The 15,188-nt window shown below is 55.8% G+C and overlaps 1 protein-coding gene across 1 annotated transcript in view; it reads left to right on the top strand.

The window, feature by feature from the left end:
* The window catches only part of ANXA11 (annexin A11), a 37,228-nt gene extending 22,975 nt beyond the window's left edge, over positions 1 to 14,253 (top strand). The window contains exons 4-15 of the mRNA XM_080822793.1: positions 594 to 986; positions 2,300 to 2,387; positions 2,630 to 2,724; positions 3,440 to 3,553; positions 5,481 to 5,571; positions 5,964 to 6,043; positions 6,166 to 6,222; positions 8,478 to 8,571; positions 10,389 to 10,484; positions 11,446 to 11,504; positions 11,706 to 11,828; positions 13,412 to 14,253. Coding sequence (XP_080678919.1) covers positions 594 to 986; positions 2,300 to 2,387; positions 2,630 to 2,724; positions 3,440 to 3,553; positions 5,481 to 5,571; positions 5,964 to 6,043; positions 6,166 to 6,222; positions 8,478 to 8,571; positions 10,389 to 10,484; positions 11,446 to 11,504; positions 11,706 to 11,828; positions 13,412 to 13,471 — 1,350 coding nt within the window. The 3' untranslated portion in view covers positions 13,472 to 14,253. The remainder of the gene's footprint in view (positions 1 to 593; positions 987 to 2,299; positions 2,388 to 2,629; positions 2,725 to 3,439; positions 3,554 to 5,480; positions 5,572 to 5,963; positions 6,044 to 6,165; positions 6,223 to 8,477; positions 8,572 to 10,388; positions 10,485 to 11,445; positions 11,505 to 11,705; positions 11,829 to 13,411) is intronic.
* Positions 14,254 to 15,188: the final 935 nt, after the last annotated feature.

The following is a 15,188-nucleotide window of genomic DNA, read 5'->3' as shown; positions in this document are numbered from 1 at the left end:
ATTGGGTCAGGAGGGAGGAGAGCGTAGGTATGCGTGTGCCAGTGTACACGTGCATGTGTGCACGTGTGTGTATGTACATGTGGATGAATGTTCTGCTCAGGCCTGGGTGCCTGGTAGCATAGGCTACTTTTATTTGTTAATTGGCTTATAAAAATGTATTTTTATAATCTAAAAACAAATGCTTGCTCAGTGTCAACCGTGCAGCCCATATGCAAGTCTCATTTGTTCCTGGCTTGCTCTAGGCACTGGGGGTATGTGGGTACAACAAGCAAAATCTGAGCCCTGAAGCTCTTGGGGAGACAGCCAGTCACCATAAGTAAACTGTGGGGTGTTAGAGCAGATATGGGTGCTTTGGGCATAAGAGCAAATACAGGGCTCAGGAGTACAAGTACAGGGGAAGGGGGCAGTAGTTTCAAGCTGGGTGGTCAGGCTGGGCCTTGCTGAGAAGCCAGGGGTGTTGGCCTCTGAGCTCTCAGTGTTGGAGGGCTCAGATCAGGGAAGGACGGATGGACAGGCTATGGCCATGCTCCTGGGAGGACGGCGGGGGGATGGGGTGGGGGTGTTTATCTTAGGCTTTCTTTGTGGACTTTCAGGCATCCAACATGTCTGGGACATTCGGAGGAGCCAACGTGCCAAACCTGTACCCTGGGGCCCCTGGGGGTGGTTATCCTCCCATCCCCCCTGGGGGTTTTGGGCAGCCACCTTCCGCCCAGCAGGCTGTTCCTCCATATGGAATGTATCCGCCCCCTGGAGGAAACCCGCCCTCCGGGATGCCTTCCTATCCGCCCTACCCAGGGACCCCTGTGCCAGGCCAGCCCATGCCGCCCCCTGGCCAGCAGCCCCCGGGGCCCTACCCCGGACAGCCACCGATGACCTACCCTGGGCAGCCACCCATGCCACCTCCTGGGCAGCAGCAGCAGCCAGTGCCAAGCTATCCGGGATACCTGGGGTCTGGGAGCGTCACCCCCGCTGTGCCTCCAGCCCAGGTGAGTGCCCGCCCTGCGTCACCCTTTGTCCAGGCTTGGGCCCCAAAGGCCTGAAACTCGTGGTCTAGCGTCCTCTAACAGCAGGGCCAGGGAGGGCACAGCCCATGGAGAAGGGCTCTATCCTCCATCTATAACTTCTTATTTTACCAGACTATTGCTTTCTTGCGCGCACGCACACTCACACACACACACACACCCCTCCGGTTTATATTCTTAAAGACCTTAGGGAGCTGCCCTATTTCTCGAAGTTTGGTTGGATGTTCCATATGCGAGTTGGAACTGAATGTCCCAGGGCACTCATCATTCCTCCTGTGTCATTTACTGCCTGGGCTCTGTGCTTTGTAGGAACTGCCTGGGCCCCAGGCCTCAAGCCATGTGCCCAGTGGGGCTTAGTCTTCAGTCTCCCGAGGTGCCTCTCAGGCTGGTCTTAGAGGGTTCTTAAAACCTCCTTTGGCCTGGGAAGCTTGCTGGCAGTTCCTCAGGGCTTGCTCTTGGCTCATTTTGGAGAGCATTTCGTGTTTGCAGTGCCTAGAATTCATTGTCATGGTTACATGGCCAAACCAGCCAAGCACGGGGCTAGTGGTATGTGCTCGACTACTATTATTAGACAGGGGGTCCCTCTCCTCCGTGCCCCCACACTCTCCTACCCCTGCCCTGCTCTCCATCTTCCTCTGCCCCCCCATCCCTTCTCCAAGCTTCACTTTTTAACCTGTTAAAACCAGTGGTACACTAGGCCCAGAAGGCAAGCTACCAGGAGACCACTTAGGAAATGCGTTTGCTGGGGAGGGCAGCCGTCAGTGTCAGGAAGGAGTCCGGCAGGCAAGCGGGGCTGAGAGCCTGGAGAACAGCGCCCGGAACAGCAGAGTCCGGGATGCAGTGAGGCGGCGGGGGGGGGGGGGGGGTTACCATGGTAAAGGCCAGGTGCTGGCGTTTCTGGAGGGAATACCTTTTCCTTATTTGCACCGAGCTGCTCCGTGGCCTACCCAGACCATGGCAGGAGGGCCCTGAAATGTGCTCCCATGTGCTGTGGCAGCAAGGTTCGCAGGCATCACGTGCCCCATCGGGAAGCTGGAGGACCTGGGCATAGGGCAGATGTTCAGCATCAGGACTCGGCTAGAGACGGGCCTCTAGCACGGGAGTCAGGCGGAAGTCTCAGTACCCGAACTGGAGGGTATCTAATGGTCACAGTAGGCTCCCTCAGTGACTGACTGCAGGCTCCTTCAGGTACCCAGAAAGGTCGCTTTCAGAGGCTGGGCAGGGAAGTTTTGCATTTGGGGATACGACATCTTCTGTGAGTCTGTTTGTCTGAGCAGTTTGGAAACCGAGGCACCATCACAGATGCTCCCGGCTTTGACCCCTTGCGAGATGCCGAGGTCCTACGGAAAGCTATGAAAGGCTTTGGTGAGTGACCCTGGGTGGCTCGGGTCCTGACGGCCCCCCTGACTCGCCAGGTGGCTCTGGGGTGATGTGGGGATGCTGGGAGGAGGGAACCCAGTCCCAGTGGTGGTGGTGGAAGAGGAGGTCGATGTAGGGGTGTGGTGGGGATGCCCAAGAGAACGGGAGAGCCTAGGCCGGGGAAGCTTCCAGCTGCAGAGTATGCCCGCGACCCCAGCCCTGCCCATATCCGCATCTTCTTGTCCTAGGGACCGATGAGCAGGCCATCATCGACTGCCTGGGAAGTCGCTCCAACAAACAGCGCCAGCAGATCCTCCTGTCCTTCAAGACTGCTTATGGGAAGGTGAGTAGGGGGAAGGCACTGGGTGGGGGGTGGGGCGGGTCCCCACTGAACTGAGGCATATCCTCTAGCACAGCCCCACTCACCCCTGCTTTTCTTAGGTCCCACGTGAGCCTAGGTCTCCTGGTTGGGCTGTAAGACCCATTAGGGCATTTTCTGCTGCCCACCTAGCAGGGCCCTCTCGGGTTATGGCATCTTTGTAAAACAGAAGTCCACAGGGCACTGAGGTTTGATGAGAGGTCTGGGTTCTGGCCCTGGCTCTGCCATGAATCATGGAGACCACGGACAGTATTTCCCTTCGGTTCCCACTGGGCCAGATTTTCCTCCTGGGGACCAGGCTGCCAATCCCAGTCCTCTTCAAGACTACCCTGGGAGGTGTAGCTGGGGGGGAGCTTTGAAGGAAAAGGATTGCAGTTCAGCACAAATGCATGGGAACATACTTTGAACTTCCGGGCTTTTGAACCTTAGGTAAACACTGGGTCTGGTGTTCTATCTAGCCCAGTGCTTCTCCAGCCTGAATGAGCCACGCGTCCCCGGGGAAGCGGATTGAATTGCAGGCTCCAGCTCTGCAGGTCTGGGCTGGCTGAGGTTGGGCTCTTCTGCCAGGCCCTGACTGAGGCAGAGGCTGCTGGGCCTCACATCTGCAATATTGTCCCTATTAGTCACTGCCTGTGGATTCTCAAGATAGGTTTGTTTGTCTCTTTGAATATTCGATCAGGATTTGATCAAAGATCTGAAGTCTGAACTATCAGGAAACTTTGAGAAGACAATCCTGGCTCTCATGAAGACCCCGGTTCTCTTCGATGTCTATGAGATAAAGGAAGCCATCAAGGTATGTACATGTTTGTGTTTATGTGTGTGTTTATTTGCTTACGTGGACACACAGGCCAGGGAAAGGCCTGGACTGCACAGTGGGGCTGAGCCCGGTTATTAGCTGCTATTGTCGGTGAGGTTCCTGGAGCCTCTCAGGTTGGAGTCCAAGTGCTGTAGAAAGGGTGACTTCCGGTGACTTCCCTAAGAGGCAACACAGGTGTCATTCATCATCAGGGAGCATCTGCGTCTGCCCATCTCAGAGGCACAGTAGCAGCTGGGTGGTCGAACTGGTGGTGACACACAGATGGGAGCCGGCATATGAGGCCGGAGGTAGGACCATCCTCCTTCATTTAGGACTCTGCCTTAGCAAACAGCAGAGACACTCTCAAGGGGTTTAAGGGAGACGGAGGTGCAGAATTGGTTATGAGGATAGAGGTAAGCGGCCCGGCTTGAGCAAGGGCAGGGACCCAAGCAGGATTTCTCTTGTCTCAGCTGCTTCCCGAGTGCCCGCTTCATTCTTCCATCTGCTGGGGGCAGAGGATCCCTGGGGACCCCGCTCTGTTTACCTCTCAGAGATTCAGCCACAGAAAAGACAAGCTATCCCTCAGTCCAAATTCCACTAGAGGCCGACTCTGACAGGCCTACTTAGGGTTTACTGTCTGCCCCCCAGGCCAGTCCCTTGTGACCATACAGTCCTGTGGCTCCTAAGCCCCACAGCAGGTATCCTGTGGATGGGGCAGGGGCAACTCGCACGGGAGGGGGAAATCCCTGTGAACTGAGCAGGTGTTCCCGAAGGAATCCATCATTTTTCGGAGGCTTGACAGGTACCATGCCCCCCAGAGGAGAGGCAGAGAATTCAATATGGAGCCTGGAGTGGGGAGAGGCGCCTGCTGAGATCCTCAGACACGCCCTCTTCTAGGGTGGAGTCAGGAGGCAGTTGGGGACAGAACCCAGGGAGTGGCCCCCAGACCTATGCTGGGCCCAGCCGCCGCCCCCAGCCGGCTTCGTGGGGTGGTGGTGGTTGTGGAGTATGGGAAACCACACAGGGCTGGGGTCACCTGTCACTGATGAGCGGTGTGTCCTTAAGCATGTGTAAAATGGGACTGCAGACGCTCGCTCTTGCAGCGTGTGGTGAACGCTGAGCACGGCGGCCAGCAGAAGCTCTTTGCAAGCTCTGAGGCATCGAACAGTTGTGCTCATCCTGAAAATAGCTCCCCCCATGCTCTGCTTCCTACGTGACTGGCACTGTTCTAAGTGCTTCTCATGCCTAACATTTAATCCTCAGAGCTCGGCAGGAGGTAGGTGTTAGCTGCTCCCATTTAATGCACAAGGAACCTGAGGCACAGAGAGGTGAAGAAAGGCGCCCGAGGTCACACAGCTAATGAGCGGCAGGCTTATTATCCAAGCCCGCCCAGCAGCCAGGCTACCTGTGTCCTCTGCCTTCTCCCCACTCCTGACGTGCTCCTCTCTCGTGGCCTCGTCGGGGCTGCCTCTTCTAGCTGTCTTCAGGTGCTCCACAGTCCAGTCCAGGACTCTCCTCTGTCCACACCTCTGCTCTGTCTTATCTCATTCATGAGCTGAACTTGGAATAAGACAGATCTGGGTCCACATCTCAACCCACCATTTACTGTGTGGCCTTGGATAAGTCACTACACCTTTCTGATACTCCATTTCCTTGTGGGGGAATGAGCGTGGTCCTTCACGTGACCTCTGGTCATCACCATGTCCCTGTCATACTCTGGTATTTTTGTGGGACTGGGGCAGTGGCGGGGAGCTTGGCTACCTCAGGCCGGACAGCAGCAGCAGCCCCACCGGGGGCGGGGGCCGGTGCTGGCGGCCGTGGCTGTTGCGGTTTGTGCTGTGGGGCATAGGGCACCTGCTGTCTTCCCTGCGTGCCAGTGAGGGATCTCTAACAAGCTTGTGGTTTGTGTTCTCTGCCACCTCAGGGGGCCGGCACTGATGAAGCCTGCCTGATCGAGATCTTCGCCTCCCGCAGCAACGAGCACATCCAGGAATTAAGCAGAGCCTACAAAACAGGTAAGGCTGGTGCCCGCCCCTCAGTCCTCCACAGACTCCTGCTTTCTGGGCCTTGGCTACACCCTCTCCCTGGGCCTCTTAGACCTTCCTGGCCTTCTTATCACCTCATCTCCTGCCACCCCCAACACGTGGGGCTTTGATCCGAGACCCAGCCCTGCCTGCTGTTTGCACATGGGGCAGGTGGCTAAGGTAACAGAGGGCTAGTGGGAGAACCTCTTGAGTGTGGTTTGGGCCGAGCCTGACAGAGGCAGGGTCAGCCTGGAGGTCACAGTCCCCTTGTCCCTTGGAGGGCCTTGTGGACCTCATTGCACCCAGGACTCTTGGGCCCTCCTCTTGCCGGCGTCTGCTGCTGATTGGCTACAGCACGTGCCTTCCCTGTGTCTCCCTTTCAGAATTCAAAAAGACCCTGGAGGAGGCCATCCGAAGCGACACGTCTGGGCACTTCCAGCGGCTCCTCATCTCTCTGTCTCAGGTGCCTTTCCCACGACACAGCTTGGGGCTCAGAGCAGAGAGAGGCGGAAAAGGCTCGGGGACCGGGGGGGAGGCGCACAACTGCAGGGGGCAGCCTTGACCATGCCTCCTGTTTCCTTTCAGGGAAACCGGGATGAAAGCACCAACGTGGACATGACAGTGGTCCAGAGAGATGCTCAGGTGGGTGTCATGGCCCGGGGCCCTAGCTGGGCTTCCAGAGTCAGGGCGCACCTCTGTTTTCTTGCTTCCCGAGGGAGGGGCTCTGGGGTGGAAAGAGCAACTGATCAGGAGCCGGTCCCAGATGCTGTGAGTCTCAGGTGGGCTCTGCTGCGTATCACCCGTGAGACCTTGGGTGTCCCCTCGCCTCCGTCGGCTTCTGAGCCCCACCTCAGCGCGAACCTGGGAGACAGGTGTGACAGGAGTTGGTAGGTCATGGTGGGCGTGGGGTTTCATGTGACCTGGTCCTCTTCCTGTGTTCGGTTGCATGTCATCGTGTTTGCAGATGGGCAGACTTTACAGTTGCCTCCTATGCTTTTGAAGGTCAGAGCCTAGGAACCAGCTGTCTCATTAGTTGTGCAGCGTTAGAATTCTGCTGGTGTCTGCAGCCGGTCATGACCGCAGCTGAAAGGCAAAGGTCTCTCCCGTCCCCTCTGTCGGGTCGTCTGAGTGTCTCTCTAGAGGAGCTTGGGTTTCCCACTGATGAATCGGACCACAGCAGCTGTGGCTAGAGGAGAGTCACAGCTTCTGGTGGGATGGAGCTGGCCAGCCCTCTCTCCCCCTTTGTCGCCCCTGCCAACCCCAGCCCGGCATTCACCAGGAGCTGCCAGTGGTCTCCTTATCTCTGCTGTTTGTCAGGCTGAAGAGGACCTTTGTGGAGGGCTCTCTTTTTAGGGCTGGAAAACAGCTGCTCTCTAGTCTGGTCCATTTTCTTTCCTCGGGAAACCGAGGCTCAGAGAGGCCGACCCTTGTGCCTGGAGGAGCCTGGAAGCAGGAACTGGACAAGGGCCCAGACTCCTGGCTTGTTCCAGGTGTCCTGGCCTCACCCCAGATGCCCTCCTTCAGGGTCTGCCTTAACAACTCCCCTAGCTTGAGACGTGTGCTCCCATTTCTGGACTCAGGGCTGGGCTTCTCCAGGCTCCCAGCTCTAGCCCTTGCCCCAGTGGGAATTTTCCTCTTCCTGCTTTCCTGTCTGCTAGATAGGCCTGGCCATTCCCTGGAATCAAGGTTTTGTGCCCAGTTCTCTTTCTTCTTAGTTACAGACCTTTTCCTGCCTCACCTTGACCTGTGGGATCTCTGAGCCCCTCCTCCCCTGGCTGTTGGTGCCTTGAGATCCCAGAGCCACTACCTGAGGCCTCTAGAGCAATTCCGGGCCATCTGGCATGAGGGGTTGTGAATTGACAAATATTTGGGGTGCAAACTTGCAAAAATGTAACAGGCAAGTGCAGATTCTGCCCATTTGCAAACATTATTATGGTATACACAGGGACACCCAGGGACACACAGGGAAACACAGGGAAAGTGGCTGCCACATGCAGACCCACACCCACAATTGCATTCTATTCATTGTCATAGTATTTATTGTCATATTATTCATTGTTCCTCTTATAGATAGGGAAACATCTTATAAAGATTGGGAATTTTATATAGAAATCTGGATTTCTGGCAACTGTGGGTCTGTGCTCCTCTATTAAAGTCTCTAGCAGGGGTGCCTGGGTGGCTCAGTGGGTTAAAGCCTCTGCCTTCGGCTCAGGTCATGATCCCAGGGTCCTGGGATCGAGTCCCGCATAGGGCTCTCTGCTCGGCAGGGAGCCTGCTTCCTCCTCTCTCTCTGCCTGCCTCTCTGCCCACTGTGATCTCTGTCAAATAAATAAATTCTTAAAAAAAAAAAGTCTCCAGCAGGTGCTAAGAAGCAGTCAGCTTTCTGCGTGCTTAGCCTTCGTCCTCACCCCACCCACCGCCCCTACAACTGGCCTGTTTCCCTCACTTAAGTTACCCAGCCAACCTTTGGGCTTTCAAGTTTGTGACCCTGAATCTAATCTAACCTTTGCATTTCAGAGGTGAGAAAGTGAGGCTCCAGGAGGGTTGCTGGCACACCAGAGCCCCCCAGCAAGTTGGCAGCAGAGCTAGGACTCCAGCCCAGCCCTCGTTCTGTTGTCCCTCTTGTGCTGCTGCTCCCTTGCTGGAGGTTAAAGCTGTCCCTTGCCTGTCCCGGCCTCAGCCAGCCTCGGTTCTCCTGGTCCTGAGTGTCCTCCCCTCCCTGTGTTGCCTGGTGAGATGATGTGTGGATGGTGTCTAGTTCTGCACCGTGCATGGAGCACAGCCAGAGCCCTGCAACCATTTCCTTCCCTGGTGGGCCTGCACGGCTGCCCTAGGTAACCTGGGCCTGGTCTCTGGGGTGAGGCCTGCATTGCATGCCTGCCTTTCCCTCTGTGCAGGAGCTGTATGCAGCCGGGGAGAACCGCCTGGGAACAGATGAGTCCAAGTTCAATGCAATTCTGTGCTCCCGGAGCCGGGCCCACCTGGTGGCAGGTAAGGCAGTCCCAGGTCCCAAGGGCTAGATAGATGAGGGCAGACAAGGTATAAAGGGGAGACAGCTAGCGGGAACACTTGGCAGGCCCACTGCATGGGGCTTACTCCTCCTTAGAAGAGCCCCCTGGTGGGCGCTGGGTGGCTCAGTCATTAAGCGGCTGCCTTGGGCTCAGGTCATGACCCCAGGGTCCTGGGATCGAGTCCTGCATCAGGCTCCCTGCTTGGCGGAAGGCCTGCTTCTCCCTCTCCCATTCTCCCTGCTTGTGTTCCCTCTCTCTCTCTGTCTCTCTGTCAGATAAGTAAATAAAAAATCTAGGAAAAAAAGAGCCCCCTGGTGGTGACATGAAAGGTCGTATCAGTGGGTTTCCAGACTTCCGTGCACTTCTGGTTCTGGAGGGAAGCAGAGGAAGAGGTGAGAGAAGTGCAGTCTCCTGCTAGCTGGTGTCTTTATACACCAGAATGTGGAAATTGGGCACCTGATGCGACGCTTTCCAAAGCGTGGCATACAAAAACCAGCATAACAATTGATCGTGCATTGTACAAAACTACATTGTTTACTCATTCATTTGGAACCTATAAACCAAGCTCCTGCCACAGGCCAGGTCCCAGAGTGGGTGTGGGGAAGCAGCAGGGCACTGTATTCTGGAATCGCTGCTGTCCTGAGGCTGACATTCTTGTTCTGGGAGACAGGCAGGAGACAAAAATGAAATGGAGTCTGTGCCAGCTGGTAAATCCTTCAGTGACAGACAATAAAGTTGGAAACAGAGATAGGGAGTGGTGCAGGGGTCAGGGATGGTGCTTGGGGTGGTCCTTGCTGAGGTCATGACATTTGAGTTAAAAACATGACAGGGCCTCATGTGCAAAGGTCCTGGGGCAGGGGTGGTGGGACTGAGAATGAGAGCCACACATAGCAGCCTGGTGGGGGCCCAAGTGAACGGGGCCCTGTTCTGTGCACGGACTAAGACCAGAGCTAGAGTTAGCACATGGCTCTCCATTGGGCCATACCTGCCTCTCTAGGAGCCTGGAGTCCCACTGCCATGGGTGCTTAACTTGTCCTTGGGTAGGCTCTGGGGGCCAGACGGGTGTTAGCTCATAGTCCAACTGAGAGCTAAGACAGATACATGGAGTGATGGGGAAGGAATGTGGGCATGGATGGGAAGTGAAGGGATTTGAGAAGAGAGCAAAATTTCTGTCAGTGTGTGTGGAGGGGTGCTCATGGGGTGGTAAGGAATGACTCAGGTGAGCCAGGAGCTGACAGGAGTGGGGTGCGTGCATGTCATGGGGTGAAGAGCCTGCCTGACTTGACAGCTGGTGGGGGGGCCGGTCAGTGGGGCCACCTGGGGTACTGCAAGCTGAGGGGAGAGGTGGGTTTCAAGGCCAGGAGGCTTCCTCACCGCATGCCTGTGTTTGTTTTCTCGGGTAGCCGAAACAAAGTACCACAGACCGAGTGACTTACACGACGGATGCTCATTTTCTCAATGTCCTGGGGGCTGGAAATCCAAGACCAAGGTGTCGGGGGGTTGGTTTCTTCTGAGGCCTCCCTTTGGCCTGCAGATGGCTGGCGTCTTGCCGTGTTCTGAAACACCCTCTCCCCTGTGTTTGCATCCCTGATGTTTCCTTGTGTGTCCAGGTCTCTTCTTCTAAGGACACTGGTCAGATTGGATTAGGGCCCATGCTAAGGGCCGCATTTTAACTTAACCACCTCTTTAAAGGCTGTAGGTACATTCTGAGGTGTAGTGTGGGGGTTAGGACGTCACCCCATGACTTTGTGGGGACAGAATTCAGTCTGTAACTTGTCCCTTCTCTCTTTCCACTAGTCTTCAACGAGTATCAGCGGATGACCGGCCGAGACATTGAGAAGAGCATCTGCCGGGAGATGTCTGGGGACCTGGAGCAGGGCATGCTGGCCGTGGGTAGGCGTCCCGGGCCCGCCTTGCCGCCAGCCCCCCCGGGGCTGGTGTGCATTGTCTGTTTGCAGGGCACTCCCCCTTCTCTGGCTGCAAGGCGAGCGAGCACATGATCCAGGATTGCTAAATCCTGGGCCGAAGCGGTGGGAAAGCAGCCTGCTTCCCGGCTCGCGGCATGGCCGTACCTCCCGCGGCCCCGGACGGTCCTGTTTATATTTCAGGCGCAGCTCTGGGGAAGGGAGCTGCCGTGTGGGCACCAGTGGGACGGCAGCCAGCTGCTCTCCCGGAGGAAGATGACTCACATCCTGCCAAGTTTCCTCTAAAAATACATCCCTGCAGGCAGTTGTCAGATGTTTGTGATGGAAACACGTGGAAAGATTTTTACTTGCAACAGCAGAACAGGCCCTTGCTCAGGAAAGCTGGCTTGGCTCCCGGAACCGCGGAGTGCCCCCTGCCGTGCCCGAGCCGGGTGCAGCGGGGTCCAACCCACTCCATGGCCGCCCACCTGCCCAGGCCTCGCAGCCTCTCCATGCCCTATGGGGTGGTCACGATCTGCCCATCTTTAGCTGTGCTTTCCTTGGAGCCTTCTGGCTGGGGCAGATGGCGAGTCCTCCCCATCTCTGTGTGTCTCCCGTGACATGGGGATCGTGGCCGGAGACATTCGTGCCACTTGGCCATCCTTCCTCCATGAGGGTCCCAGCCCCTAGGTTGCCCCACGTGCCAGTATCCCTACATGGCTCCTTTCACCACACTGTTGCCTGGAAGGAGGTAGAGGTTCGGGTCTGGGCTCTATGTTTCTATTCCGAAGAGCCAGAACCAGGAGCACAGACAACTGAGCCTGGAGGAGAATGAGGAGCGGAAGGTGAAGGTGTCCCCCGCGGCCACGCACAAGGACACTCGTTCTCTCTGTGGTGCCTTGGATCGAGAGTTTCTGCAGATGGAGTGACACTCTGTTTCTCTGTTCTAGTGAAATGTCTCAAGAATACTCCAGCCTTCTTTGCTGAAAGGCTCAACAAGGCCATGAGGGTACGTGTCTCCCACGTGCAGGGGTCTGGGCGGAGGAAAGGAGGGGGGTGTCTCACCCCCCTCCCCATGACCAGGACATTGCTCGGGGCAGAAGGCACGAGGAGAGCCACTCCTCAGCCAAGAGGACAGAGAGGGCCCATGGGCAGGAAGGTGGGACAGTAAGGAGGCTCATTGCTTATGCCCTTGGTGGACTCTCTTCAGGGAGTGGGAACGAAGGACCGGACCCTGATTCGCATCATGGTGTCTCGCAGTGAGATCGACCTCCTGGACATCAGAATGGAGTATAAGCGGCTGTACGGCAAGTCGCTGTACCACGACATCTCGGTATGGCCTTCGTGGGGACGAGCAGGCTGCCTCCTGTGGACCTCCCTGGTCTCCCCCTTGTCCCCTTGTACCTGCCTGCTCGGAACCCTGGCTGCCCGCCTTGGTCCCTGGTGTGCGCGGGCATCTCGCCTGTGGGCTTTGCGCTTGCTCTCTTCAAACTCTCCTGGTTTGTCCAGTTGCCCCCAGACTCTTAGAAGCTCCTGAGGGCAGGCTGGGTGTTAACCCCGCTGGCGCCACTGCCCTACCTCCCCAGTACCCCCACCCCTGCTGCTCAGTAAATAGAAGGGAGGGGGAGTCCCTACACCAGCCTTGGAGAAAATGCCGGGCCTCCCCACATTGGTACTCGGTCACCCTATGAGTCTGGGACCCATTGGTGAGGACTCCCGTCCCGAGGCGACAAGTCCTTCTGTCACCTGGTCACACGGCAGAGACAGCCCTGGGAGCATGAGAGCGCTAGGGCTCTGGGGTCATGCGGCCTGGGGTCCAGTCTGGCTCTTCTCACCTGCTGTGTGACCTGACCATCCTTCCCGAACCGCAGTTCCATCATCCCCAAGACAGGGATAGCAGTTCAGGGAGTCTGAACAAGGTGGCACTGTCAGGTACCTTGTGTGACACGTGTTACTCTTTTGTAACCGTGCGCCGGGGCCAGCCTGACCGTAAATTCCTTCTGACCATTAAGTTCTTGAATCCAGAGCCACCACAACCAGCTCGTGACTTCAGGCTCCCTCAGATCTGATGTTGGGCCTGTCACCGAGAACAGCTCATCTCCATTTTTCTGGCTCTAACCTGCTGCTTTGGAAAGCAGAGGATCCTTAATTATGCACAAAGTGGCTCCCGTGTGCCTGTGGGCTCCTGGAAGGAGCCATAGGCCTCGCCTCTGGGAAGGGACATGGTGGAAGGAAACGATCAGACATTAGCCAAGTGCGGGGTGCCTGGCTGGCCGAGTCAGTAAAGTGTGTGACTCTTGATCTTGGGGTCATGAGTATAAGCCCCATGTTGGGCACGGAGCTTACTTTAAAAATAAGTAAATAAAAAAAATAAAATTAATATTTAAAATAATTTTTTAAAAAGAAGTTAGCTAAGTGCGTTCTGCGCTTCCTCTAATGGGAGTGCAGCAGTGAGGTGGAAAAGAGGTCGGTGGGAGCTGGGACGCCCAGGTGACAGTGGTGTGCACTACATCACGCTCCAGGGCACGTGTAGTAAGTGCCGCGTCACATACCGCCTCAGTCCAGTGCAGTGAAGATGCTGGGAAAAGGTCGCCATGAGTTAGCCCCGAGTGAGGGGTTTGGGTGGGCTGTTTTAAATTTTGCATGTTTATTTTTCAAATTCTGACTTTGGTCATCGGGGTGAGTGCACCTGTCTTTTCTCAGCATCGCTTGGGGAGGCCAAACCCCGTGCTCTGTGGTAGGTTTAGGCAGCCGCAAGGCCGCGTGCGTGAGCCTCTCCCACCCTGGGACCAGCACGGGCTGCGGGGCAAGATTGCGGGGAGTCCCTGCAGCAGCACTTGGGGCAGAAGAAAATCAGGAGCTAGGAGGCCAGAACTGGCCACAGCTCACTAATGTTGTCCTTGTTTCTACGACCAGGGAGACACTTCGGGGGATTACCAGAAGATTCTGCTGAAGATCTGTGGAGGCAATGACTGAGCTGTAACCAGTGGCTCCCACTTCTGTCCACCTGCCAGCGATAGTGATGCCAGGAAAAGGTCAAAAGAATGTCCATCTGTTTCCAACAAATCCACAAAAGAGCCCCCCAGGTGTCCCAGGGCAGCCCGTCCATCGTTAGATCCTTGGCCCGTCCTCCACCTCTGCCTTCCTCTCCTGCTCCGTGTATCATGCTCGTGCTGTAGGACCTGGGTCCCTCTCTCAGGGCGCCTTTTCCTCCCCAGCCTCACGGCCGCTTGCTGCAAAAGTAGACGTTTTATTTCTTGACCCATGCAGTCAGTCCCTTTTGCTTGTGGCTGAGACTCTTGGCTTCCTATTAGTCATGTAATTTTATATTTTTATTTGGAGACACCTTTTTTTTTTTTTTAATAGTCCTTGCCAGACAGATGCATACAAGTCTCTGATGCACACACATTTTGGGTGAAAGGCTGCGGGGAGCACCGTGTCCGCAGCAAGGAGTAAAAGGGAAGACCTTTAACAGTCATCTTAGCGTCTGGTGAGAATGTGTCACCAGCTTTGTTATTGCCAAACTCACTCCTTAGAGTTTTCTTAGGAAAGAGAAAAAAAAGAAGAAGGAGAAAAAGGCCAGAAAGTCATCTGTTCCTCCTTCCATGCAAAACCAGGAGAACAAAGCCAGCTCCCGGCCAGTGACAGGGTTTCTTGTAATTTGGAATGTGCCTTAAACCTGAATGTTAATAGCCAAAAAACTTTCTAAATTAAAGTCAGCCAGCTCTGGAACATTTTGGAAATGTTTCCCTGGTGCCAGCTTGTCGTCTTCTGCCTCATGATTCTGCCTGTAGCTCAGGGTTCTGGCCTTAATAGCCAGTGAAAAATTTATACGACTTTAAGTAGAAACTTATGCTCAGGAAACTGTGAGCATAGGTAATTTACGGAGGCCTGGGTTGTAAGTAATGAGAAGGGACGTTCCTGAAATCCATGCTTGGGGCCCAGATGCTAGGGGTGTGTGGATTTTGGTCAGACGTGGGTGTGGTGTAATCCACCGAGGACAAGGTAGGAAGAGTGAGGTCCTTCATCCGGGTCCTGGAGAGGCACGGGCAGGAGGGTACGCGCATGACTCCTGGGCTAGAACTCTTGGCTGGGTCCTGGAGAGGAGGATGGGGACAACCCAGAAAAGCACAAGGCTGGCGCCTCCCCTCAGGGACCCTTTGGTCTCAGAAGACCCTGACTGTGGTCCTGGTGGGCCTTTGGCCCTTTGGTTGGTGGTGGGTAGTTGAGGGTGAGTCCAGAAGGGGTGGAATTACCAGACATCATTGTTCTGTCCAGAAGCCTGGAGCTTGCCTCGCTGGCCAGGGTTCTCCACTCACTCCCTTTCTGACCTCCTTTGTTAGGAGTTTAGAAAGGAGAGAATTCAGGGACCGAGGTGGGAGATTGAGCCAGCTGGGCCCTGATGGGGCCCCAAGGAATGACCTGTCCCCAGAGTAGGTGTCTGCCTGCAGTGCCCCCCTCACTCTCCCCTGGTCATATCGAGAAGAAAGGATGGCCCAAGGGGCACAGGGCAGCCAGGAGCTAGACCTTAGCCTGCCCCACCTAGACCCACCTGCCTAAGCCATAGAAGTTGCCATGGACACCCAGTTCAGTGGTAGGCCCTGCTGTTTGCTTCAGGTCTCCCTGCCTCCATGCCTCCAGCCTCTCAAACAACACCCTGCATACTTGGCTGAGGTGCTCCTCCCCTAGGGCA

The sequence above is a fragment of the Martes martes genome, assembly GCF_963455335.1.
Source record: "Martes martes genome assembly, chromosome: 14".
NCBI classification, from domain to species: domain Eukaryota; kingdom Metazoa; phylum Chordata; class Mammalia; order Carnivora; family Mustelidae; genus Martes; species Martes martes.
This window is presented reverse-complemented; position numbering and strand designations above follow the sequence as displayed.